Source organism: Platichthys flesus, chromosome 19, assembly GCF_949316205.1.
Source record: "Platichthys flesus chromosome 19, fPlaFle2.1, whole genome shotgun sequence".
Taxonomy (NCBI): domain Eukaryota; kingdom Metazoa; phylum Chordata; class Actinopteri; order Pleuronectiformes; family Pleuronectidae; genus Platichthys; species Platichthys flesus.
In genome coordinates, this window is record NC_084963.1 from 2,550,474 (window position 1) to 2,574,399 (window position 23,926).

At 43.6% G+C, this 23,926-nt stretch overlaps 2 protein-coding genes across 3 annotated transcripts; both read left to right on the forward strand.

Moving 5' to 3' along the window:
• Positions 1 to 3,316: 3,316 nt before the first annotated feature.
• Positions 3,317 to 5,814, forward strand: LOC133974627 (collagen alpha-1(II) chain-like). Its single transcript, XM_062412266.1, has 5 exons — positions 3,317 to 3,476; positions 3,741 to 3,850; positions 4,684 to 4,764; positions 5,204 to 5,386; positions 5,560 to 5,814. Exons 1-5 carry the CDS (start codon positions 3,317 to 3,319, stop codon positions 5,707 to 5,709), a joined length of 684 nt encoding a protein of 227 aa, XP_062268250.1. The 3' UTR covers positions 5,710 to 5,814.
• Positions 5,815 to 8,056: 2,242 nt separating this feature from the next.
• man1b1a (mannosidase, alpha, class 1B, member 1a) lies at positions 8,057 to 22,171 on the forward strand. Of its 2 annotated transcripts, XM_062412261.1 has the most exons (14): positions 8,057 to 8,322; positions 9,872 to 10,024; positions 11,756 to 11,864; positions 12,555 to 12,760; positions 13,045 to 13,196; positions 13,383 to 13,495; positions 13,996 to 14,187; positions 14,276 to 14,424; positions 15,411 to 15,599; positions 16,025 to 16,215; positions 16,518 to 16,638; positions 17,077 to 17,271; positions 17,989 to 18,120; positions 18,630 to 22,171. In XM_062412261.1, the coding sequence occupies exons 2-14, from the start codon at positions 9,923 to 9,925 to the stop codon at positions 18,837 to 18,839; spliced, it is 2,061 nt and encodes a 686-aa protein (XP_062268245.1). In that variant the 5' UTR covers positions 8,057 to 8,322; positions 9,872 to 9,922; the 3' UTR covers positions 18,840 to 22,171. The 2 variants fall into 2 exon arrangements, with proteins under 2 accessions (XP_062268245.1, XP_062268246.1); XM_062412262.1 differs by lacking the exon at positions 8,057 to 8,322 and having other exon boundaries at positions 9,335 to 10,024.
• Positions 22,172 to 23,926: the final 1,755 nt, after the last annotated feature.

A 23,926-nucleotide genomic window follows, 5' to 3' on the forward strand; every position in this document is an offset into this window, starting at 1 on the left:
AAAGGTCCATGTTTGCTCATCCTCTCTGTTTTGAATCAAATTCTATAAGTTTGTGGAGGAGATTGTTTGTTCGTAATGAAAACAGGAATTTTCATATAGATATAGTGCCGTATGTGCAGGGGATGATAAAGCTATCGTGGCAGCCACTGCACAAACAGACTCATGCATAAAAGATTTAGTCGTTTCTTCGGTGTGTGTGTGTGTGTGTGTTTGTGTGTCCTCTTGCTCATTGAAAAACATGACAAACTCGTTCTCAGGGGAGACGGGGGAAGGCTGGAGCCAGGGGGACCCGCGGAGACCGAGGACCAAAGGTGGGACATGTGGAAACGAGAGCTCAAGCTTTGTGAACATGTAGTTTAATCATGATGTATGAGCCAACTGCAGATTGTGTTTTGTCACTCAGGGCGGAAAGGGAGATCGAGGACCGGGAGGGATCCCCGGGTGGCCGGGGCTCATAGTGAGTCAATTTATTCATTCACTTAACGTCCATTCATCTGTTTTTATGTCATCGCCGAACAAAACCATACATGCTCGTCCTCGGAGAGTTTCTGTTCAGCAGGTCTGTCGTCCTCAGTGGTTTGGAGACAGGAGAACGTCAAAATAATGAGTTTCACTATCAAAGTGCATTTTTATCATTGAACCGATCACCGTGTCTCTATTTCTATCATTAGGGAATCCCTGGGTTACGAGGAGAGCAGGGGGTTCACGGTGAAAAGGGACGAGAGGTAAAGAAGAAGATTCAGTTTCCATCCAGCACCAAACACAATCACATCCCACAAGATTTAAACTAACTTAAATTAGTTAGAAAGAAGTCTTGATTCAATTTGAATTTGCTGAAATAACAGAACTGGCTTCAAATATACACGTAATGGTTCTTTTCTCTGCTAAGATAAACAGAGCTGATAGAAATTGTATGTTTTTAATATAAATGTATGATAAATCCAACCTTTCCAATGAACACTGAGTATTATTCATTATATAACAAGCATCAGGGAATTCAAAGTAAAATGAATGAGACCCAAGAAAACACAGAATATTAAAATAATACAGTAAAAACATATATTCATACATGTACATGCACAAGAAAAACCTTACAATTTGTAATCTTTTCCTGTGATCGTCTGCTTCCTTGTCTAAAAACCTTTTACCCTTCTGGGTTCAGTTCGGTTTCATCACATCATCATTATTTTTTTTTTACAGTCGAGGTTAAACTGGAGTGTTTGTGTCCTCAGGGTGAGAAGGGAGACATGGGAGTGCCGGGACCAGCTGGAGGAGACGGCACCAAGGTAAGAGCTGTCAGGCTTTAATGTGTTATAAAGAGATAAAGTGAGGGCTCTAGTTTTACGACCTGAGAACACGGTGAGTCCAAATCCACTCTCGCTAGTTAAACAGCAGAAAGAAAAACGGTCACTGCAGCTGGTGCAGGGTTCGGATCTGTTGTGGTTATTATCTTGATTAATCGCTGGTGTGTGTTGGGAATACAATGCAATTTAAGTATTTGGCTCGAGGTCAGATTTACTGGTTTGGTTACAGGGAATGTTTCCCTGCATAAGAGCAAAGGAAGTGTGTTCACCACAGACTGTGGACCACTTCCTCCTGCTGTACAGGAATGAATCCTGGATATGAACGCTGCCATCTGACATCTTATATACAAGTCTTTTATAAATGACACTTTCCCACAAAAAAAGCAAAACAAGCAGCTGCGAACTTAAACACACACCTCCATCGTGAAGAGGTGGGATTCTTCTCAGAATTATCAGTTTATGATGAGTTTGTGCAGCGAAGATATGGATCTGGTGATTCAGCTTCAGGAGGAGGATATGAAAATATGTTCCATGAAACTCAGTGTGTCCTTGATGCTGTGTTTTCTTTACAGGGAATTCGTGGTGCTGTCGGGTTGCCAGGTCCTGGAGGCCTTAAGGGAGAGCAGGTACTTATGATAAGAATTTAAGTTACTTATATTTACACATATTTAACTAAATACTAAATATCTTTTTACATATTATCTCCACCTCTGTGTCTTTAAGGGGAGTATCGGTCGTTCAGGGCTGAGGGGGATGCCTGGGTTGCCAGGGCTGCCTGTAAGTTTTGAATTCATTTTATAAAATATATTGTTTATTCCACACATATACTGTTGGAATGTTAGAGCCACAAGAAATTTCCTAGAATCAAGTTATAATTTTAGGAGAATCTTTTGGCAAAATTATGTATTTTTCCTGTTTTCGTCATTCATCATTATCTTCTAAATTGCCCTAAAACTCCATAATACATTTTCTGGGGTTTATATTTTGTCTTTAAATTCAGATATTTCTTTTATGGAAAGAATTTTAGAAAAATGAATTTTTCCCATGGAACAAACAAATTTAATCCCTTTATATCCTTTTTCCCATATCTCTGTTTGTCAGCGTTTTGAATCCAAGCAGCTCATCCATCACTCAGATGGATTCTTCTTTAGCTCAGTGGAACATGTGATGGAAGCGTTATTGTTTTAATCAGTCCTGGTATCTGTCAGCCAATCGGCGCCCAGCGTGTTGACTCTTCCACACATGATGATAACATCCACAGACGTGTGAATCCGTGGCTGATCCGTTTGTAATGCAGCAGATACAAGTTGATAAATGCACTTCACAGTGGAAAGTCACACTAATGCCGTTTCCTCCTCCTGTTTCTCTCGTCTCTTTCAGGGCTTGTTTGGATTAAAGGTAGGAAATCATCGAGTGGAGCACTTGACCTCTTCCATCGCTCTGCTGCGTGTTGATAACACGTTTAATCACAAAGCTGTCACACTCTGCAGTCTGTGTTAGGATGTAATTGGATTTTGCAGGGAATCGTCATTTTCTGTAGCAGCGTAGTTAGATTGTATTTTTGAAAGTGCTGTGTTGTCAAGCAGGATTGTGCTGAGTCGTGTGTTGTGTTCATCCACAGGGTTTGAAAGGATACCAGGGTCCTACTGGTCAGGCCGGCAGGAAGGGCCTCCCGGTGAGTTCCACCACTGGACACTGTCCGTCCTGAATGTTCACATGACTCCAAGATATCTACAGTGACAACATCTGGAAGATGGAGTTTAGCTTAAAGCGTTTCCTATAACATATTTATAACTTCATTTGTGCGTCCACCTTGTGTCCCAGGGTCCACCTGGTGTTCCTGGACCTCCGGGTCAGTCTCTGAACTTGACTTTGACTCAACTCCAGGCAAGTTATCTTCATCTCTAGTCTCCAAATCCATGTGATTAGTCTAATTTAGGTTTACAATCACGAAAGTATAACCTTTATGTACCTCGCACTAAATGTTTTTCTGTCTCCGTGACCAGGACCTGATGTACGTGTCCGATAAGCCGAACCTTCCCCTGATCCAGACTCTGCTGGACTCCCTGCAGCAGGACCTGCGGCTGCTGGTGGATCCTCCCGACGGCAGCAAAGAGCATCCTGCCACCACGTGTCTGGAGCTGTGGCTCTGTCACCCCGAGCTCAGCAGCGGTCAGTCACATGAGATACACACTGAGATACTGTAGTTGAAGTTCTGAACGCTGTCAACTCCATTAAATACCATATATTGCTCAGTTTGAAGAATAACATCAACATAAAACCTCAAAACAACCTTGTTAAGTATTGAATTCAACAAACTTCAGCACCTTTCACGTCTGAATTCTGTCATTGGCCATGAGCAAAACACGTCATGGGTTTTAAATGGGGAATAATTAATTTATAACTCATTCATATCTCCCCAACCTTTCTCTGCAGGAATGTATTACATCGACCCGAACCAGGGCAGCCCGGCCGATGCTCTGCTGGCTCACTGCAGCTTCTCCTCCTCAGTTAAACAGACCTGCCTCCATCCCAGAGACTCTCAGGTAGGAAGACATCCGCCGAGAGGAGGGAGACTTCACTTCTGGATCGATGAAGGACTCGTTAGCTTCATGTAGACGACCTGAATCTCTGATGAGATGTCCATCAGCTCCCACTGTCACAGTTTGTTAACTGAGACTTCTGCAGTGATCACTTGAAGCTGAGGGAAAAACCCTTCTGATTTCTAATACGTTATCTTATTTAAAAGAAATATAATTAACAGATAATATTATATACAGTGTATATAATATAAATAACTAAACAAATACAACCAAAAATAAAGAACTTGAGTTAAAGAAATAAGCATTTATTATTTTACGTAAATATAATAAACTTAATCGTAAACGCAGATCTTTACTGCATTGTTAATTCTGTCAAATAAAAGTTTATCAGCACATCAAGCGCTGATTAGGATATGTCTTTGAAAAGCCAATCTGATCAGCTTCAGTAATAGTCATGGAAACATTTTATTAACACACACAAACACACACACACACGCACACACACACACAAAGTGAGCATCAGGATTATAAGGATGCAGAAGTTGTTATTCTCGTTGTGTACGTGTATGAAAACACAACACACATTCAGCTCTCACCTTTTTCCCCCTCAGTCATTAAAACACAACACACTGATACACACACACTCTCATCAAAAGAATATTATGAATTGGTCACATGTAGAGCGTGTAGCGGATTCCTGACACTAAGGTTTCCAATTTACCTCGGGCTGGTTCTCCGGCTGCATGCTAATCCGCCGACCTTCACAACTCTCTCACATGAAAGCAGGAGTCGCATTCAGATTGTGAGAATGTGTGTTTGCTCTCGTCTGCCTGCAGCTTCCTGTGAAAGCCTGGATGGAGGAGTTATCTGACGAGGGCTCTTTTGAGTGGCTCAGCCGGCTGGAGCAGGGTTTTCAGGTGGGTGCAATTCTCTCTGGATCAGGAAACTGCCGAGTTAAACATTTACTGTAAATACTCCTGCAGTTTCAAACCACTCTGGGATTTATGTATTTATTAAAACCTCTGCCAGTCATGATAGTCAATTAAAATAAAGAAAATAAAACACTTAATGATTTCATCTACATTTCAGAAAAGGACTGAGAAGAAGTACAAACTTAATACTTCTCCATAAGTCATTATTACTAATGAACCTATAATATTTTGGATGTTTTTGGGCAGTAGAATCTTTATATAGTGTTTCTTGACAAATGTAAAACATTACATATTGTTTCTTAATTGAACTTTGCAGGAAACAGGTTTTCCATCCACTTAATCGCTATTATTGTTGTAATTATGAATCGGTAATTTAGGCCTTGCCTCCACTGATGATTAATTGCCTCGTTCTTCTTCTCTTCAGTTCTACTACCCGGGTGCCAACGTGGTCCAGCTGCGGTTTCTGAGGTTACACAGCAGCACGGCCGTCCAGAAGCTGACCTACTCCTGTCATCCAGGACATAGACTGGGCCAGACGGACAGAGACATCAAGTTCCTCACCGACACCAGGAGGCAGAGTTACCTCGGAGAACTCAAAGACTGTGTGGTACGTAAGACAGCAGCTCTGCACTCACAAGGGATATTCACCATCTAGTCCTATATTCTTAAATGTCAGATAGCGAAGGCAGCAAAGCAATTCATTATAAATAAACATGAGATGCAGCTCTAATCAATCCGTATCAATAACATGTCAAACACATTGTATTTCCTGTGCATCAGCCGGGAGAGGAGATGGTCTCCGGCCCTCGTGAGTCTGTGTTCGAGTTCGAGGACCTCCAGCTGCTTCCCCTTAGAGACTTGGCCCTAATGGCGGGAGGAAACCTCACGTCCCCCTTTGGCTTCACGGTCGGACCCGTGTGCTTCAGCTAGAGGTGCTGGACCACCGTGCCGCCCCTCCCACAGGACCCACAGGTCCGGGACTCAAACCTCTGTTCTGAACGTGGACTCCAGGAGGACAACTGGAACGTATCCCCCGACGTTTTCCTTGTGTATTTTGGGGATTTGATCTCTCAAGTTGAGTGACTCCATATTAATGAATTTGAGAGGGCACGGGCGCCCCCCCAACCTTTTTTTTTTAACGGAGAAGTCAATTTTGTTTACAGAGACATTTATCTTGCATTGAATAATTTAAATATGTATGTTCTTCTCTTTAAACCTTTCTATATGTTTTGCTTTCTGTTCTGTATTCCGGGCTTCTGTTATCTCCGGCCCGTCGTGTATATAAACGTCCCGACTCTAAACAATGTGTTCTGGATGGGGACACAGCTACTGGCCTCCCATTGGCCACTCGTGACCGAGCCAGTCAATTCTCTCACTGTACTTCAACTGCTTTATGCTGCAAGTGACCTGTTCTCTCCAGGTGCTCGTCAGGTTTCATTTGAAAAAACTAAATGTGTTTAAATACAACAATAGAACGTGCCAGTCGTATTATCTCAAACATACTTGATACATCCATTTAAAAAAATACATGCCAAACAGCTTTTAGTGGTTTTACAGTTTTCATATAATTTCATGTATTTTCACATCTCAGGTATAACACTTTAATGATATATATATATATATATATATATACACAGGCACTGAAGCTGTTGTATGTTGGTCGGTCAGTAATAACAAGACAAATTGAAAGAAAAAAACGTTAAAGGATATAAATACACACCAGAGGATAAACTATTCCCTTGTCCAAAAGCCCCGACATTCAAATTTGACCTGAAACTGCGTCATTCACAAAGTGTTTTTAGCTTTAATGTCCAAGTTCTTGCCATTTTGCGATACTCGCAGCTCTGGGCCGACACACTACATTTAAGTATAAAAACACGGTGTCAATCATTCCAGGAGCAGTGTGTTGTTTTTTACTTTTTCAGTTGGATTTGGCTGGAACGCTGTTTATCCCTGGATCTCCCAAAGTGTTTCTATGGACTCAAACACTGATCTGAATACGAGCAGAAGACGTCTCCTTCAAGCAGTTTACACATCCCTCCGGTTCCTCACAGAACAATACTGTATTTTTTTTCACTGTACTGTAAAGATCATGCATCAGTTTGACAGTTAATTCAGAAAGTAGCAGACCTGCATGGATTCTTTTAAACTCTAGTGGAAGAAGAAGTGCCTGTGACCACACAGTGAGCACTGAGTAATTGCCGTTGGCCCTGAACCTTCTGCTTCATCTAATCTGAGAAGTGCTTGGGTCCAGAGAAAGGAAGAGAGTCCTCAGAGGGTCGGCTGTGAGTGAGGTGGTGTCATGTGCAGGGAACAGAGGATTCAGACGAGCAACATCTCAGGGAACGGAGTTTACCTGCCTCGTTCAATAAGCAGATCTAAAGCCGGGAAAACAACCAAACAAGATTTCTCTGCTTAGGATAATTAGCTTTCAAGGTGTTCACAAAACTGATGCGATCAAACAGAGAGGAAAATGTACTTAATCTTAATTTCAACCAGATGGATTACATTAGAGTTTAAGGGTTTTATCTACCGGTTTTGCAGATTCTGGTCTTGTTTGTTTAAATGTTTTATGTATTTACATTTGATGATCATCATTCCACATGATTGCCTTGGCTGGCTGAGACTGATCATTGTTACCTTACCTGTTTTTTTACAAATTGTCATTTTAGATATGAAAGATATGAAATGACAGGCTGGACATCTGTGTTGTGATATTCCTTCATCAGCTCGTTCACAGACGTGTTTCAGCTGAATTAAAAAAAAAGACATAATCAAAATGTTCACGCTGTGTGATCTGTGTTTGATCTCTAATGTCTTGCACAACAACGGCTCGATTTCCAGATGATATCACACGATTTGTCTGGAACAATATTTTGTAAGTTATACCAGTTTGATATGTGTGTGTCGGTTCATGGATAATTTACATATATTGATATTAAAATGTGTTCACAGCAGCAGGTCTTACTTTTAGGCCCTTGTTGGAAATACAGTTAAGCATAATATTTCATTTTACCATATTATGTAACATATAACTATATATGTTAGACATATAGAACATATTTGAAGTTATACACCATTTAGCATAAATATTATTTACCAGATTTGCTTCAATATTATTCAAATACGATGATATAACAGATTAAATAATAAATAATAAATTCATTTGAGCTGGATGTGGGCGGGTCATTGAAGGAGTTAACGCCCATCCCGTCACATGACCACGTCACATGACCGTAGGGGCCCCTCCCTCCCAGCGCTGACACTTCCGCATCAGTCTCCTCCCCCCCCTCACCTAGCATTAGCACGTTTCTCTGTGTTTACATCGAGTGACGCCTCATGACCGCGGACTCCTCGCCTCGCGTCGCCCGGAGGAAGAGCTGCTGCTGCCGCTGCGTGTTCATGACGGAGCCCGTGACGGAGGAGAAGCGTCTCTGTCCAACCGGAGACAGGGCAGGAAGCTAAAGCGAATGCTAGGCTAACTGGGGGCTAGCTTCATCGGAGGCTAGCGACAGCCTGGTGGACCAGGGAACCAGCAGGAAGGTGAGAGGGGGAGAGGGTGAGACAGGTCACCTGCTAACAACATGTCAGGGGGGGAGAGGATGAGACAGGGAGAGGGGGAGAGGGTTAGAGAGTGAGAGGGTGAGACAGTTCACCTGCTAACAACATGTCAGGGGGGGAGAGGGTGAGACAGGGAGAGGGTGAGACAGGGAGAGGGGGAGAGGGTTAGAGAGTGAGAGGGTGAGACAGTTCACCTGCTAACAACATGTCAGGGGGGGAGAGGATGAGACAGGGAGAGGGGGAGAGGGTTAGAGAGTGAGAGGGTGAGACAGGTCACCTGCTAACAACATGTCAGGGGGGGAGAGGATGAGACAGGTCACCTGCTAACAACATGTCAGGGGGGGAGAGGGTGAGACAGGGAGAGGGGGAGAGGGTTAGAGAGTGAGAGGGTGAGACAGTTCACCTGCTAACAACATGTCAGGGGGGGAGAGGGAGACAGTGAGAAGGTGAGACAGTTCACCTGCTAACAACATGTCAGGGGGGGAGAGGATGAGACAGGGAGAGAGTGAGAGAGTGAGAGAGTGAGACAGTGAGAGGGTGAGACAGGGAGAGGGGGAGAGGGTAAGAGAGTGAGAGGGTGAGACAGTTCACCTGCTAACAACATGTCAGGGGGGGAGAGGATGAGACAGGGAGAGAGTGAGAGAGTGAGACAGTGAGAGGGTGAGACAGGGAGAGGGGGAGAGGGTAAGAGAGTGAGAGGGTGAGACAGTTCACCTGCTAACAACATGTCAGGGTGAGAGAGTGAGACAGTGAGAGGGTGAGACAGTTCACCTGCTAACAACATGTCAGGGGGAGGGTTGGGCGGGGGGGGGGGGAACCATCTATGGGGTACACATTAGCCCCTTTAGCTTCAATAACTAACTGCTCAAAATCCAATGTTGACATTTAGTATTTCACGTCATGAATGAGTTCTTAAAGTATTGACTCGTTAAACGTCTCCTACACTGGAATAACTTTATAGGGAGTGTTTGTGTATTTAGTGGAGGGGGGGGGGGGCATGTTGTTTTAACTTTGAATCAGTGTTGAAGCTCGTTTCAGGACAAGTCGGAGGCTTCAGTGGTGTTTTTAAAGAACAACCGTGAGGTGGTGAAGAGATGTCAACGCACTGCAGATGAAGAAGAACACACTCAAATAGAAAATAGACACATGCAAATTTTAGGGAAACAACTTCATCAATTTGACAACACACCCTGCAAAGAGTCACAACACATGCAAATACAGAGACGAGCTACAGAAGGAGGTGATGACACATTTAGTCCGACTGAATGTACAAAGCATCAGTAGTTTGCATTATGAAAATCAAGTCTTTTTCCAGAGTCAACAATCAGCGACAAAGCTCCCCAGAGACCACGCTGGAATTTAAAGTAACTTCAGTCCACTGGAAAAATACTTTTAAGTTTTCCAGACACAAAACTCCAGAAAGTGCAGAGCTCCTTCCTGTCAGCTGCTCATGATGCTGAAGGAGATGGAAACGAGGGATCATTAATAGAGTCGTCAGTTTGTGATATGGATTTGATTTGTTTTCCATCAGACCTTTCCACTTCCGCTTCTATGACCTTCAGTCGTCCGCCCCGATCAGAGGATGTATCCGCCAGCTAGAAAGGATTTCATCTCGCTGACGCTCACTGACCCACACGGCCACAACTACAACAACGGGAAGCACCGCCGCCAGTCCTGCTGGAGGGTGAGTGGTCCGGAACTCGGGTTTAGACCAGAACAACGTTGGTTTGGGCCCCGGAACGATATCACAGGTTATCACGCAAGATATGTGGGCTTCATTTCTGAAAAGTGTGAGGGAGTGAAGACCTGTCGTCCACCTTTTCATTTACAGTGTTGTGTCAAAACCAATCACAACCCTCACTGAGCCAAGTCGTGGAACACACATGTGCCGTGTTCTCATGCACGCTCTGATTGACTGGAACACACAGAAAACCAGTAAAGAGGCAGAAGGGGACGCTGACAACGTTATGGATTTTACGATGGATTTCCCTCAGTGCCCCAAATGGCCTGGTCAACTCTGACAGATAGGTTTGTGTGTCTGTGTGTGTCAGTGTGTCGGTCTGTGAGTCAGGGAGAGAGAGAGAGTTGGACAGGGAGGTGCATTGGAATCAATGAAATAGGATTTTACTCATTTGAAACAGAACAAAATAGAAAAATCGATATGTGGCTGTCAGTGTTGATATTGCTGTGGGCCACAAGTACATCAATGTATCCTGTCACCACAGGTGTGTGGGTTGACTGGGTGCACGCATCATTACAGGTGATATATGATGCTGTGTCTAAAGCGTGAACTATTTTCAGTTTATTCTAAGTTGAGTCAGAGCATTTATCAAAATTCAAATCAGTTTCCACTTTCGTTCTACAAGTAGCTGTCACGTTTTCAGCATTGTTGCTTTATTTCACGATATGAGTCATTGTTCTTCATATTTTACTCATAAAGAAATCTGCAGATTTCCTGATTCTGAGAAAGAAAACTACTTCTTTAACGATCATTTTAACAGATAACGTCTCTCGTAAAAATCCAAAAGCAGCATTGTCAGCCCCTATCGACGGACTTTATTTGATCTCATCGACAGATATATTACATTTTTATCAGGGCTGTATATCAACAGACATTTCTTCTATAAATCCAGTTTTATAGTTGCCACGTCCTTCTGGATCAGCACTCTCCCTGTACACGTGGTCATCAAATCTGATGCGTGTTTATGGGAACACGCTTCTCTGCAAATCACGTTCCTTTAAGTGGCTTGTTGGCTCCGTGTTGGCTCCTCGCATGGTGAAAGATTACATCACTGCTTAGTGAGTGTTACTGGTTTAAGGGAGTCTTCCTGCCTCCTCCTTTTTAATCTACATATAAAGAATGGAAATTACAAAAAAACTCTCACTTCAAATATTGCACAGAACGTTTTTTAAGATGAGAGAAATGTGAGTACATCAGACCTTGACGTTGAATAATAAGTCTTCTGGTGAATTATTATTTATTGACGAGGAACCCTTGAGCTGCACAGAACGTTCTCTCGTGTGCGTTAGTTTGAATGAACCGGAGCAAAGTCACCGTCCCCTGAGATCGAGTCTTCTGTGTGTTCTGCTGCTGCTGCTCACACATGCAATGGCTCAATAGTTTCATGGTGTTGCAGAGGTGTTAATTAGAGGAGGTAACCGAGTTATAGCAGCCTGTCTGTCTCCGGGGACACCCTGACTCTGTCCCTCCCTCTGCACTGCTCAGGTGAACGGGTTAGATTGTGTAGTTGGGTTCTGTCCCCGGTCGGAGAGAGATGTTGAGTCTATCCAGGGTAATCGAGACGAGGAAGGTAGGGTAAACTGTTTTGGGAGACTTGACGAGGAGGAAGAGCTTAAGCCTGTCATCAGATTTTGATTTCAGCGCCGTAACTTGTGTTGGTTTATTTGCCGACAGAAATGGAAGCAGTTGTCTCGGCTGCAGCGAAGCCTCATCCTGCTCCTGCTGGCTCTGCTGCTCATCGTCGGACTGCTCTCATATCCAAGCATCTCGCAGCAATGGGGAGGTAAACAGTGCTCACACAACACCACACTGACTCAGACAGAGACAATCTGTCATTAATTCATCTAATGAGGAACTTTCTCATGACTAATTCAGGTGGTGGAAAACTGCAGTTACTAAAATACCTGATTGAGACAATGATAACTTGCTTGCTGTTTCTCTTTTGAACTTCTGCATGTGATGTATTTGATTTTCTCACCACGTCCACGCATCTGTTTCTTCATTGCAGCCACACAACACCAATGTTTGTTTTTTTTATACCAAAAAAACAATCTTGAATGAGTTCTCGTCACTGTTGATAAAACTCAGCTTTAAAAAACACAAAATCCTAACTGTAGAACCTCTTTGGAAACGTATGATATATTGTTTGTCTGCCTTGGTCGAGTGGAAGTCATCTGTCATGTCTCATCTTTATGGTTCATCTATGTTTTCATAAAATGGGCTTCAGGATCATAATTTAAAGATTAGAGCTTGATCCAAATATTGTCTGATCTCTCATATAACAATCACACGCTTATATCAGACGATATTGACCCTATCACATTTATCTGTGATACGTTTTGTGCGATGTTTGAAACAGTAAGTTATTCCTGTGTGTGTGTATATATGTGTTTATACAGGGTTTCCCCTACAATAGTACAGAATAACCCCTGCCAGGCTATAAAGCTTGATTCCTTGTTCCCTGTGACTGTAGGTGTGTCAGACAGGGACGAGTGGCTGGATCTGACCGACAGGGAGTTGAACCAAGCTCCTCCAGCCGTGAAGCCGGTGCTGGGTCTCGATGCAGCGAAAGCCCTCGCCCCCATGCCGGTGCCACATTTAGGTGTAGCTGAGGGTCCAGATACTGTGGCGGAGCCTAAAGGACCAATCATCCCTATTTTGGCAAAACCTCCCATTCAGGTTTGAGTGCTGTTTGTTTTTTATTCATCACAGGGACATCAACCAGAACTAAACAAACCATAAAAAAGCAATTTCCACAAATTCTAATGACATTCTAATGAGGTCATGCTGTGGTTATGGGTCTGGAATATTCCTTCACGTGAAACAAATGTGATTTTGTTTGCTGATGTGGTTGTTATAGACCTCACTTAATGCTGTACATCTTTATTCACTGTCAGTCCTGTTCCATGGAGCCTTCATGTCGTCTCCCCTGTTTCTAGCTCTAGCTGTTTGTTTATCCACAGAAAAAGACAATTCCGAACAAGAGGGGTCCACCGGGCACAAAGAAAAAAGGCAATGCTTCAGACCTGGTCGCTGGAGAAAATCAAGAGCCAGTGGTTGTTCGAGAAGAAGAGGAAGGAAGAGAGGATGAGGACAAAGACAAGAAAATTGTTAGGTGATCTCTTTGTTTCCCTTTTTTCGCTGCTCAGAGAATTTGCATTTTAATACGAAAAATACTCAGAAGATCTGATGTCTCCCGGCTGCTCCCGGGCTCCGTGGCAGCTGTCTCGTCTTTTTGTAGCACATGTATCCGAGAGGCAGGCATAAATAATTCACACGGGTCTCTGCTCTCGTCACGCAGCTGGAGAGGATCGCCGATCGAAGCCGAACAGGCCACAGAGCCTCCGCCCTCGGCCGCTGAGAAAGACGCCGCGGTGCCCCCGGCCGACCCTGCTGCCACCGTCCCACTGGAAGGTCAGTACCCACCTGCTGGTTCTGCTGCCAAGAGATCTGAGGCACACAGCAGCTATAAACATTTGTATTGAGTCTGTGAGATGTTAAACTGTCTGAGGTCACATCTCTAAATGTCTTGTTTTGTCTGACTTACAATCCAAAATTACTTACAATTACTTTTCTGCCATCACAAGTCGGCACCAGTTCAAACCTTTCACCCTTCTCTGCTCCACCTATGACCTTCACGTATTTCACCTCAAACAGATTCTGTAAAGCAGCACTGGTCGGCTCTGCTTTTAAAGCCCGGCACCTTTTTCCTGATTCACATTTTTCAACACTTTCAACTCGTAGGATGTAAACACTGATGTGCTCAAAGCAGGAGCATTAACACATGGCACAGAATATTATATCCATCCACTGAAAGTAATCACAGAAGAGAAAGAGAGAGAGACTCTGAGAGGAAACACAGGCTTTAATATATCACTTTCATTTCTTATTTATTCCTTCCTGGGTCTTTGTAGTATCAACTGGAAAGGTGGACAGACTGGAGGCCGTCCGCGACGCCTTCAGACACGCGTGGAAAGGCTACAGGGACCACGCCTGGGGTCACGACGAGCTCAAGCCCATTTCCAAGTCGTTTGGGGAGTGGTTCGGTTTGGGTTTGACCCTCATCGATTCTCTGGACACCATGTGGATCCTGGGGCTAAAAGAAGGTATCTAATGTCTTCAGTTGTTCATAACTGTCAATCTTGTCTTTTCCTCTATTTCTGCCCCTCACTCTTCTATTCTGACTCCACACAGAGTTTGAAGAGGCAAAGATCTGGGTAGAGAAAGAACTCACCTTCAGCAAGAATGTGGACGTTAACCTTTTTGAGACGACTATCCGTGTGCTCGGGGGCCTGCTGAGCACCTACCACCTCTCAGGAGACCAGCTCTTCCTAGAGAAAGCAGTAAGGCACCAACTGGTTATTAGAGATAATATTAATAATACTTTGTGTAGCCTCTTAATATACATCAAGCAGCCCAAGGTAATTTAACTTTGAAAGAGTAAAAATGTCAAATATACTTGAAAATGAAATATGTCAAATATACGTGGAAATAGAAAACAAACCTTCTAAGTCAGTCACTAATAGAAAATTTAAAAGTATAATCAAAAAAGTCAGAAAAGACATTTAGAGGCGTATGATTTTATTTTATAAACAACAAGGACGATTCTTATTTAACAACAGGTGTAGCAGCAGAGTTCTGGATTTAACCTCAATGGACTTTTTATGAAGACCAGTAAAATGTGCAGAGTCAGCTTTCATATCTATTTGATATGAAAGTATGAATGATTTATTTCAGCATCTTGCTCCGTCGGGAATTGCTGAGCTTAGCAAAGGTTCTGGGATGAAATAGTAAAACCCTGGTCATTTTTCATATGGGACATAAAATGTAAGTTTGAGTCTGAAATAACACTCGGTGTGTTTTCAGCCTTTGGTCTCTTATCCTCATTTAGTTTTAGAACGTTATTATCACTTAGCTTAACATATAAACTTAAAGGAAGCCTTTCAGGATGTCATGCTATGTTTTCTTTCAGTTCAGAGAAAGTGCAGAACATATTCAGAGAGGTCCTTTAGTGAAGAATTCATTGTTTTAACTGGTTTAAATTATCGGGTCTGTTAGTTTTTGGAAAAGCTGGAGACCTCTGCAGATAAGTCAGCTCCCAGTAGAATCCCTCCTGATCATTGAGCGCTGTTGGAAATCCTAACCTAGAAATAAAACAGCAACAAGTTGTTAAACGACAACAACTCTTCATAATAAAATGTTACAAGTCTACAAATTCAGTAGTTTACTTTTAGTGTTTAGAGTTTCTGTTCACACTTGTGTCTTCAGATTTGTTGCAGATCAATTTCCCCTCATTATTCAGTTCTCTCTCTGTTCTTCCCACTTAAAGAAAGATCTCGGGTCCAGGCTGATGCCGGCCTTCAAAACTCCCTCAAAGATCCCCTTCTCAGACGTGAACATCGGGAAGGGAACCGCCCACCCCCCCCGCTGGACGTCCGACAGCACGCTGGCCGAGGTCACGAGCATCCAGCTGGAGTTCAGAGAGCTGAGCCGCCTCACCCAGGAGCCTGAGTATCAGGTCAGGACAACACCAGGATGTCAATGGGATTAAAGTGTTCTGCAGTGTGTGAATGAATTATATTTGAACTGTGAAAAGATCAGATGCTTTGTTTAATCAACGTTTCCTGGGTTCAGATGAAGCGTTTCAGTTCCATTAGAATCAGACGTTAAGGATAGCTCACAAACGCTCGTGAACTGGGATTTACTTTCACTCCATCGTGTTGTCAGGGTTTGAGTGATTCCAGACACGAGCGCCAGCCTGACAGGAAGTTGAATAATGTCTATCATAACCAGAGCCTGCCCCCTGAGACGTAGCTTTTGATGAGGCCAATTTTCGTCAAAGTGTGAAATTGCGTATCATTTTCCGATGATAAATCACACATGAGCAGTAAGCGAAGGGAAACTGTTGAATTTCTCATATTTTGGCCTCAACCTTATTTCCAGGAGGTCGTGGACGAGGTGATGAAGCTGGTCCACAAGCTGCCGGGCAAACACGACGGCCTGGTGCCCATGTTCATCAACACCAACAGCGGACAGTTCTCCCACAAAGGCGTGTTCACGCTGGGAGCCAGGGCCGACAGCTACTACGAGTACCTGCTCAAACAGTGGCTGCAGGGGGGGAAGAAGGAAGACGAGTAATTTCACTTTTTTTTTTTTACATCTCTTGGGTTGAAGTTCTTGTGAGAAAGAAGTAGTCGAGTTGAATCAAATAGATTTGAACTTCAGAGCACAAACATTAAAGGAGCATCTGTAATTCATCGAGTTTCAAAGCAGGATGTCGGCTTAGAAGTACAAAATATGCTCCTGCTTTAAAAAGATTACTTTAAATATACGTTATGCTTTACAATAGCAGAACTCGATGTATTTCATGTAAACAGCACTATTGATCTTTGCACACTGACTTAGGTTCAGTTCTGTGTGTGTGTGTGTTGTGCAGTCTGCTGGAGGACTACCTGCAGGCCGTGGAGGGAGTGAAGAAGCACCTGGTGAAGCAGACGGGTCCCGGCAGGTTGACCTTCGTTGGAGAGCTGTCCCACGGCCGCTTCAACGCTAAGATGGTACCGATGCTCGCCGTTAGTCGTTGTGGGGAAACACAGGGGGGTTGTCAGAGGGTCAGAGGCACTTTATTTATCCTCCAACCTGCACATAGATCAGACACACAGTGCTTTGGAAGTCCTGCACACAGCTCACTAACTGCTGATGGCCAGAACGTGCAGCGCAGACTGTGACCACCTCGTTGAATCAATCAGGGCTTAATCCTTTTGGCTTTTGTTGAATCAGTCGCTGTGCAAACTCTGAGCAAGCTGTGCAGTGGAGCCTCAATAATACTCCCAGCTGCAGACACCCCCCAAGTGAAGTTCTTCTTCCTGTTACTGCTTCTTTCTGGTGAACTTGGCCCAGTTGATGCCCTTGAGATCACCTTGAGCCTCACGTCCTCCTTTCTTTGACCTCGACCCCCCCCCCCCCCCCCCCCGCCCCTTGTCGCTCCTCTGCAGGATCACCTGGTTTGCTTCCTGCCAGGCACACTGGCGCTGGGGGCCCACAACGGGCTCCCCGGGGACCACATGGATCTGGCGGTGCGGCTGATCGAGACGTGTCACCAGATGTACACGCAGATGGAGACGGGACTGAGCCCAGAGATCGCTCACTTCAGCCTGCAGGCCAGCGACGGGCGGGACGTGGTGGTCAAGGTAAGGCTCAAGGCAGAGAGTCGCCATTCGTCATCCACCATTCAAATGTATTTACATTTTGCTGTGGATTTAACACTTGTAACTTTAGAAAATCTATTCAATCTCTTTGTGATTTTGTTGAAAGAAAGAAAATTGAAAAGATATCAAACAAATTAGGATGAAATTCATCATAAAAGGTTCAAACTAAATATGAAGGGTGTTCTGAGCCTGCGGGTCTGATTGTAACTGTTGTGCTATCAGGCTTTTTGTACAGTTTAATTATTTTTGATCTACTTAAATCCTTAATTGTGAAGTATTCTGCTTCTGTTCCTCAACTCGAGGATAAGGAACTTACTAAATGTATTATTTATTTGGTTTGTCAAACTTGTCAGAGTCAGATCTTTTCCCCGGGAGGTTTTTCAAACAGTTTTTTTTCCTGATTCTTCTTGCATAGAGCAATAACTAGTCTCATTAAAATGCTCTGAACAATTTTTATTTTTCCCAAAGTACAATGACAGATTCAGTATCTGTATAAATCTGTTTCAACCTGTGTGCTCTTGTATTTTATCTTTAATTTAACTGACGTGTTGCTTTTCTTGATTTGTGAATTTCAAAGTCTACCTGGTTGAATAAGGATTCAACCAAAACAAACAACCAGAGATTTCTATCTGACTAGCTTTTTGAATATTGTATTAGTATTGATATTGTCATGTAAGTGATGTTTTGTGTGTCCTGCAGCCGGCGGACAGACACAACCTGCTGAGACCTGAGACGGTGGAAAGTCTCTTCTACATGTACAGATTCACCAATGACACAAAGTACAGGGACTGGGGATGGGAGATTCTTCAGAGCTTCAATAAGTACACGAAGGTATCAGCTTCACTTTAATCTCCAGTTTTAATCATCCCGTCTGTTCAGATACTGCAGAGATGAAGGGACCTTGTTATTCTCATCGTATTACATTACGTTCACTCCGGCAGATTTTATTTTAATCATGTTTTTTTTTATTTTGGCTTGGAATAGAATCCAGGTCTCTTAACAATGAGATTTATTCCTGCAGGAAAATTAAATCATTGATGTTTTGACTAAGAAGACAAACGTTAAAATAAAAGCGTAATTAATTAGTTTCATTACTTTAAAAGTTGTATCAGCTCATGGGGGAGAGGAGGCTCTTCAACTCTGCAGATAAAAACCTCTACATCACACGGGAGGAAAGACACATCGTATGTCCCCTTTAATAAAAAAAGACAAAGTGAGATAAGCTCTCGGCTTCAGTGGTTTAATGTGTCAAACTTCAGGCTTTCGGAGGAAAGTCAAACCATCAGAGGTTTTTCTCTGCCTCATTAAACCGCTCTGACCCGACACCTCCTCTCCTGCAGGTCCCCGACGGCGGCTTCACGTCCATTAACAACGTCCGTGACCCCCTCAACCCCGGGCCCCGGGACAAGATGGAGAGCTTCTTCCTGGGCGAGACGCTGAAGTACCTGTACCTGCTCTTCTCCGACGACCCGGAGCTGCTCAGCCTGGATAAGTTCATCTTCAACACGGAGGCCCACCCGCTCCCCATATGGCCCTCCACGCCCAAGTGACGCTACCGTGCGGGAGACGTCTGTCATGAACGACCGGGTGCACCGGATCCTGTATGAGTCCACCAGCTGCTCGGTCAGAACCCGTCCAGGCCGGAGCACAGCAGCTCTGTGGTGTCCACCGGCTCTCACCATCCAGGAGTTCATTCGGTTTTTCCTTTTTTCTTTATTTCTTTATATAAGGAAAAGGTTTCTGTTGGAGCTGGTCTCTGATGTAAAAAACTCTTTTGTGACTATCTGGAGCTGACGAGTAAGAAGAAAGTGGGATTAATAACTATAATAACTGGGAAACAGTGCGAGCTCTGATGCGTGTGTGTGTGTGTGTGGTTACAACCATTATGATTCCCCCCCGCCCCCGTTCGTTTTTCTTCCAAATTCTGAAGAGTAGATCCTCGTTAGTCCTGTAGGCTCAGAAGTCGTGGCTGTGAAGTTACCAGTGCTGGAGCCCACTCAGCGAGATGAAGCTCGATGCTCTGATGAAGTAAACACAGGCTCGTGTATTAAAATGAAGTTCAGTCACGACTAGTCAGCACTTTGTTATTTCCTCTCAGGACATCATCTCCCCTGTACCGGTCCGTCCTGGGTGTTCTGGAGAGGTGCTCAGTTCCAGGGCAGCTAGTGCCTTGCTGAAGAGCACAGGCAGAAGATTCCTCAATCATAGACTTTATATAAAGATGGACGATAGGTCTTTAATTCCTTCCACTATCTAGAAGTGAAGCCAGAGTCTGTGCAGTAGTTGTCAGGGGGCGGAGCAGCAGTGAGGAGGTCCAATTGATACGACTGCTCGACCAATCACAAGTCTGTCTCAGCTGTCCATCAGGACATTCTCACCCAACTCATCAGAAACTTACTCAAACATCATTGTGATAAGAACTACCTAGAATGACTTAGTTTGGTCAGTGTCCCGTCTGTTAACATGGAGGGGACAGGGTTTATGGCCTGTACTGCAGCCAGCCTCTGGGGGGCGCCCAAGATGCTTTAGCAGAGCTCTCATATCGTCCATCTTTATACAAAGTCTCATCCAAATACCTCACGTGTGTCTTATTTAGATAAAACCTGATTGAAACGGACTTTAATCGTAGTTTTCTCTTAATTTAGAAGATTTGTGAACCCTCAGAAATCTCTGCACCTCGGATGATCACGTGTTGGATTCTTTTCCACATGTAGCAGGAATCGTTTCAACAGCAAAAGACAACTCACAGTTTAAAGGGAAATCTGGTTGTTCTATTGAAATCGGGATTTTTAAATCACGTTTGAAGGTGGAAGGTATTTAATAGTGTGATGATTAAATCAGACCTGAGTGATTTCAGGTCTGTAACAAGATGACACCTGGTTTTATTATTGAATGTAGACATTTGTTATGTCAATTTTTGGGGGGATTTTGCTTTTTTGTCATAGAGGAACTAAGATAAAAGTCCAGTCTTGAGTTTCATTAAATCCATTTTTGTTTTAAATCAGATACAGGAGAATTATCTGAGGCCGCCGCGGAGCCTTGAATCTGCCATCGCTGTGAAGTCGGATCACAAAATGAACAAAGTCATCATTTCCTGTGTCGGGGACGATAACCACGCCGACGTTCATTCATCCTCTGTTCACAGGCGACTTGTCTCAGAGGGGAAGTCGTGTGGAATTTGTTTTGTTCCTGCTCGAAGGAGTTTGATTTATCGCTGTCGAGCAGTCGCAGATTTCCCGTCAAATGTGAAGTAGAGCGGCGCCGGAGCTCTGGTTCTCCACGTGCTCACGTTGAAGGATGTGTGTCCGGTGTTGTGTACGTGCTGCTCGAACAAACGTCTCGATTCAGGACACAAGGTCACGTCCCCGTCCATCGCTCCTCGTTCCGTGGACGCCGTCCAGCACAGAGCCATACCCCCCCGTCCTCAGTGAATGAATGAGCTCGACACGTGCCAACGCTCTGCTGTGCCTGAAATGTAAATTATGCTTTTGTTGGTTTTTGTTCTTTTATTGTTGCTGACAAACAAACATGGGTGTACATATTTCTGAATGAGTAAATGGTTTCTAACTTGTCTACTGAATCAAACCTGTGTGTCTGCTGATTTGTGAGCTCACACTTCTATTTATTTCCTTCATAAATGGTTCTGCCTTCACCTGTGTGTTAAAGAAGAGGTCTCATGGTTTCTGGAGACCGAGCGTCCTCTTGTTTCTGTCCAGTTGTGTCCATGAGAAGTTTGACAGGACACGTTTTGGCTCAGTATGTGAATGTGAGAGCGTTGATGACAGTTCATGTTTTCTGTGTTTATTGAGTGAGATCTGCAGATGCTGTAGCTCTGACTCTGACTCACCACTGATACGATCTTGATGAGCACAAAACCATCACAAGTGAATCTGTCAGGAAGCCTCCACGCTTGAGAGGACGCTTGAGAGGATGAGGCCGGCGTCTCTGTCACTTCCTGATTGTCATCGAACTCGTGAAAATATGAAAATCGTTTCGTGTGCGACTCGAATTCAGACACTTTGACTCCTGGAGAATTTATCTGTGACGCTCGAGCAGATTTGTTTTTCCAACTGTGGCACATTTGGTTTTAGAGTGTTAGGATGATTTTGCATTAATGATTTGGGAAATGCTTTTGTTCCAAGTCACATGACATGAAAGTCACAGGCTCCGGTTGAACCTGCAGCTTCTTCACATCCACTCTAAATATTCTGCTTCATCTCTTCACTGTCACAGATTTATTGTTTTGCGACTGATGGTAACACAACAGATAAATTACTCATTGAGCTCCCACAGAAACTATTTAAATCAACTTGACATTTCATATTCTAGTGGTTTCACAGCTGATTCTAACACCTTGAATAATTAAAAGACATTGGGCTGGTTAATCGCTTTTTCTTTCAACTAGTAGAGGTTTTAATTTCTCTGCTGTGGATCAAAAACCAGATTATTTTAAAGGTAATTTGGATCTAAGCCATAGAGCCACATGACAGCTCTGCTATTCAAACGGATGCTGGTTGTTTCCTGGCTCCTGCTTCACTGACCTCGAGTCAGGGGCCAAACACCAGGATCAATAATATTCAATACTAGGAACAAAAAGTCAATAATCCATCTTATTTAAGAAACATGTAAAAAAGTGTTGATATTGAATAGTTTTTCCCACTTTTCTGCACAAACTAATGATTTACGAGGTTTTATCAGTCCCTTGTGTATGTTTGCACTCATCAAGCTGAATTGTTTGTTAATTTTTTTTGTCATAAATCAAATCCACATCCACTGTACAGAGCACCAGTGAGTCCAGTTGTGTCACGTTCTCCCAGTGCAAAGTATTTTCCTGCCCACTCAGTTTTTAAATAAAGGTTTCCAGCGAAGGTTTTGTACTGTATCTTGTGTCGGGTTGATTTATTTTGATTCAAGGCTTCCTCTCGCTTGTCATCGATCTGACCTGTGGCCTGATGTGTTGATCCTTCCAACACCAGGGGGCAGCAGAAGCCCCCCCACTAATGATCCTAATGAATGCAGAGGTTACAGATGTGTTCCAGGATATGGTTTTCATGTCTAAGGAAGGAGACAATCAGCAGTGGAATGAGGAAAGTTCAGAGTTGATGATGCAAAGTTAAAGAATCGTCTGTTTCTTAGCTTTTCTTTTCATCGTTAAGATTTATTGAGTCATTTATTTGCACTGATCTGCTCAATCGTTCATTCAAAGTGTTTCAAAATTGACTGATGAGTTAAGAATAACTTGATTTATTCATTCATCTGTGGAATCGTACCTTTGATAAACTTTGTCGGATCCAGACATCTGACTCTACCACCTTGTGTTTCGACTTCTGTTCGGGAGCTGTTGTGTTATCAATAATTACAGATTATGTCTTTCAAGAATGTAAAGATGGACAAATCCAATCATGAGAAATAATGGATTTGTCAAAAAGCATAATTCTGACTGACCTGCAGTAAACCTCTGTGTCAATAAGACCCTTGCTTCTCTGCAGGCAGACGGATTCCTGCATCGATCCTGTTCTGGTTTCTCCAGTTTCACAGAGTGGGATTTACTGTGGCTGCCAGATGGTTTCAGACTCCAAATATAATCCAACACCCTTTAAATCCTCGGTGCATAATTAGCTGTGGGTGTTTCTCAGGTTTGTGTTGCTGCAGTTAACCTGAGGGATGTTGAGTGTTAGCGGTGTAGTGGTCCTCGGTTCAGCTCTGAGACTTTCAGCCCGGGGCTCAAACCTGCATCTCTCTCTCTCTCTCTCTCTCTCTCTGTCTACCCCCAATGGATATGAAGAATAAGTTCTCAGACTAATTGTTGCCTGAGGGACGGATTAAAACGAGGCTCGCTTAGCTTTTTGTCAACAAACTGGTCTGAAAGAGTCTGATGAGTGTTTCAGTTTCTCTGCTCTGTATTCACATGCATGTGTTCAGGGATTTGTGCAATAGAAGGTTTGACTTGAAGCTGAGAGACGTTTCCTTTACGTGGATCACAGTACCTTCTCTTTAAAGAAGATATATTCTGCTCATTTTCCAGGTTGATCATTTTAATTTGTGTCATTACTTATTAATTGATTCCAACTCATCACTTGACCTTGGGTTCTATCTCAAAAATGTTTTTGCTGTTTTGCTGCGGTTCCTCAGTTGAACGTCGTGTTTCCTTGAAACCGTGTTCGTCAGGTTTCAATTTACGTTTTCTCTCGTTTTCTCTCGTTTGGTGGGCGTGTCCAAGGTGTCGCCCAATCAGCAGTGACGTGTATCTAACCTCTGCTGTTTTAAATGCAGTGTTAACATTGTTAGGTTTATTTTCTGTGTCTGAAACCTGGTGAGGTGCATTTTTCTCTCTCTCCTCCTCCTCCTCTCTCTCCTCCACCTCGGAGGCAGGTGATCCATGGACGACTCCTCCGATCACTCGAGAGCTGGATCTTCATCCGAGCAGCCGGAGACCTTGGCTCCAGCTCGGAGCCGCGGGCTGTTATCTATCAGAGAAATGTCAGCCTCCACTCCTGTGGTCTCTCAGATGAGAAATTAAAGGAGAGGCCGGGGGATTGAAGGATGAGAAGATGAAGAGGCTCCGCTCGCCGACCGACAAAATCATCTTTGTTAGTTACTTTGAAATCTGTTTCACGAATATCTCCTCTGATAATCT

Excerpts from the sequence above, each read along its gene's own strand:
- LOC133974627 (XM_062412266.1), top strand. The coding sequence starts at position 3,317 with ATGTACGTGTCCGATAAGCCGAACCTTCCCCTGATCCAGACTCTGCTG. Across the intron at positions 3,477-3,740 it reads TCACCCCGAGCTCAGCAGCG|GAATGTATTACATCGACCCG; the intron begins GTCAGTCACATG and ends CTTTCTCTGCAG. Across the intron at positions 4,765-5,203 it reads GGCTGGAGCAGGGTTTTCAG|TTCTACTACCCGGGTGCCAA; the intron begins GTGGGTGCAATT and ends TCTTCTCTTCAG.
- man1b1a (XM_062412261.1), top strand. The coding sequence starts at position 9,923 with ATGTATCCGCCAGCTAGAAAGGATTTCATCTCGCTGACGCTCACTGAC. Across the intron at positions 11,865-12,554 it reads CATCTCGCAGCAATGGGGAG|GTGTGTCAGACAGGGACGAG; the intron begins GTAAACAGTGCT and ends CTGTGACTGTAG. Across the intron at positions 12,761-13,044 it reads TGGCAAAACCTCCCATTCAG|AAAAAGACAATTCCGAACAA; the intron begins GTTTGAGTGCTG and ends GTTTATCCACAG.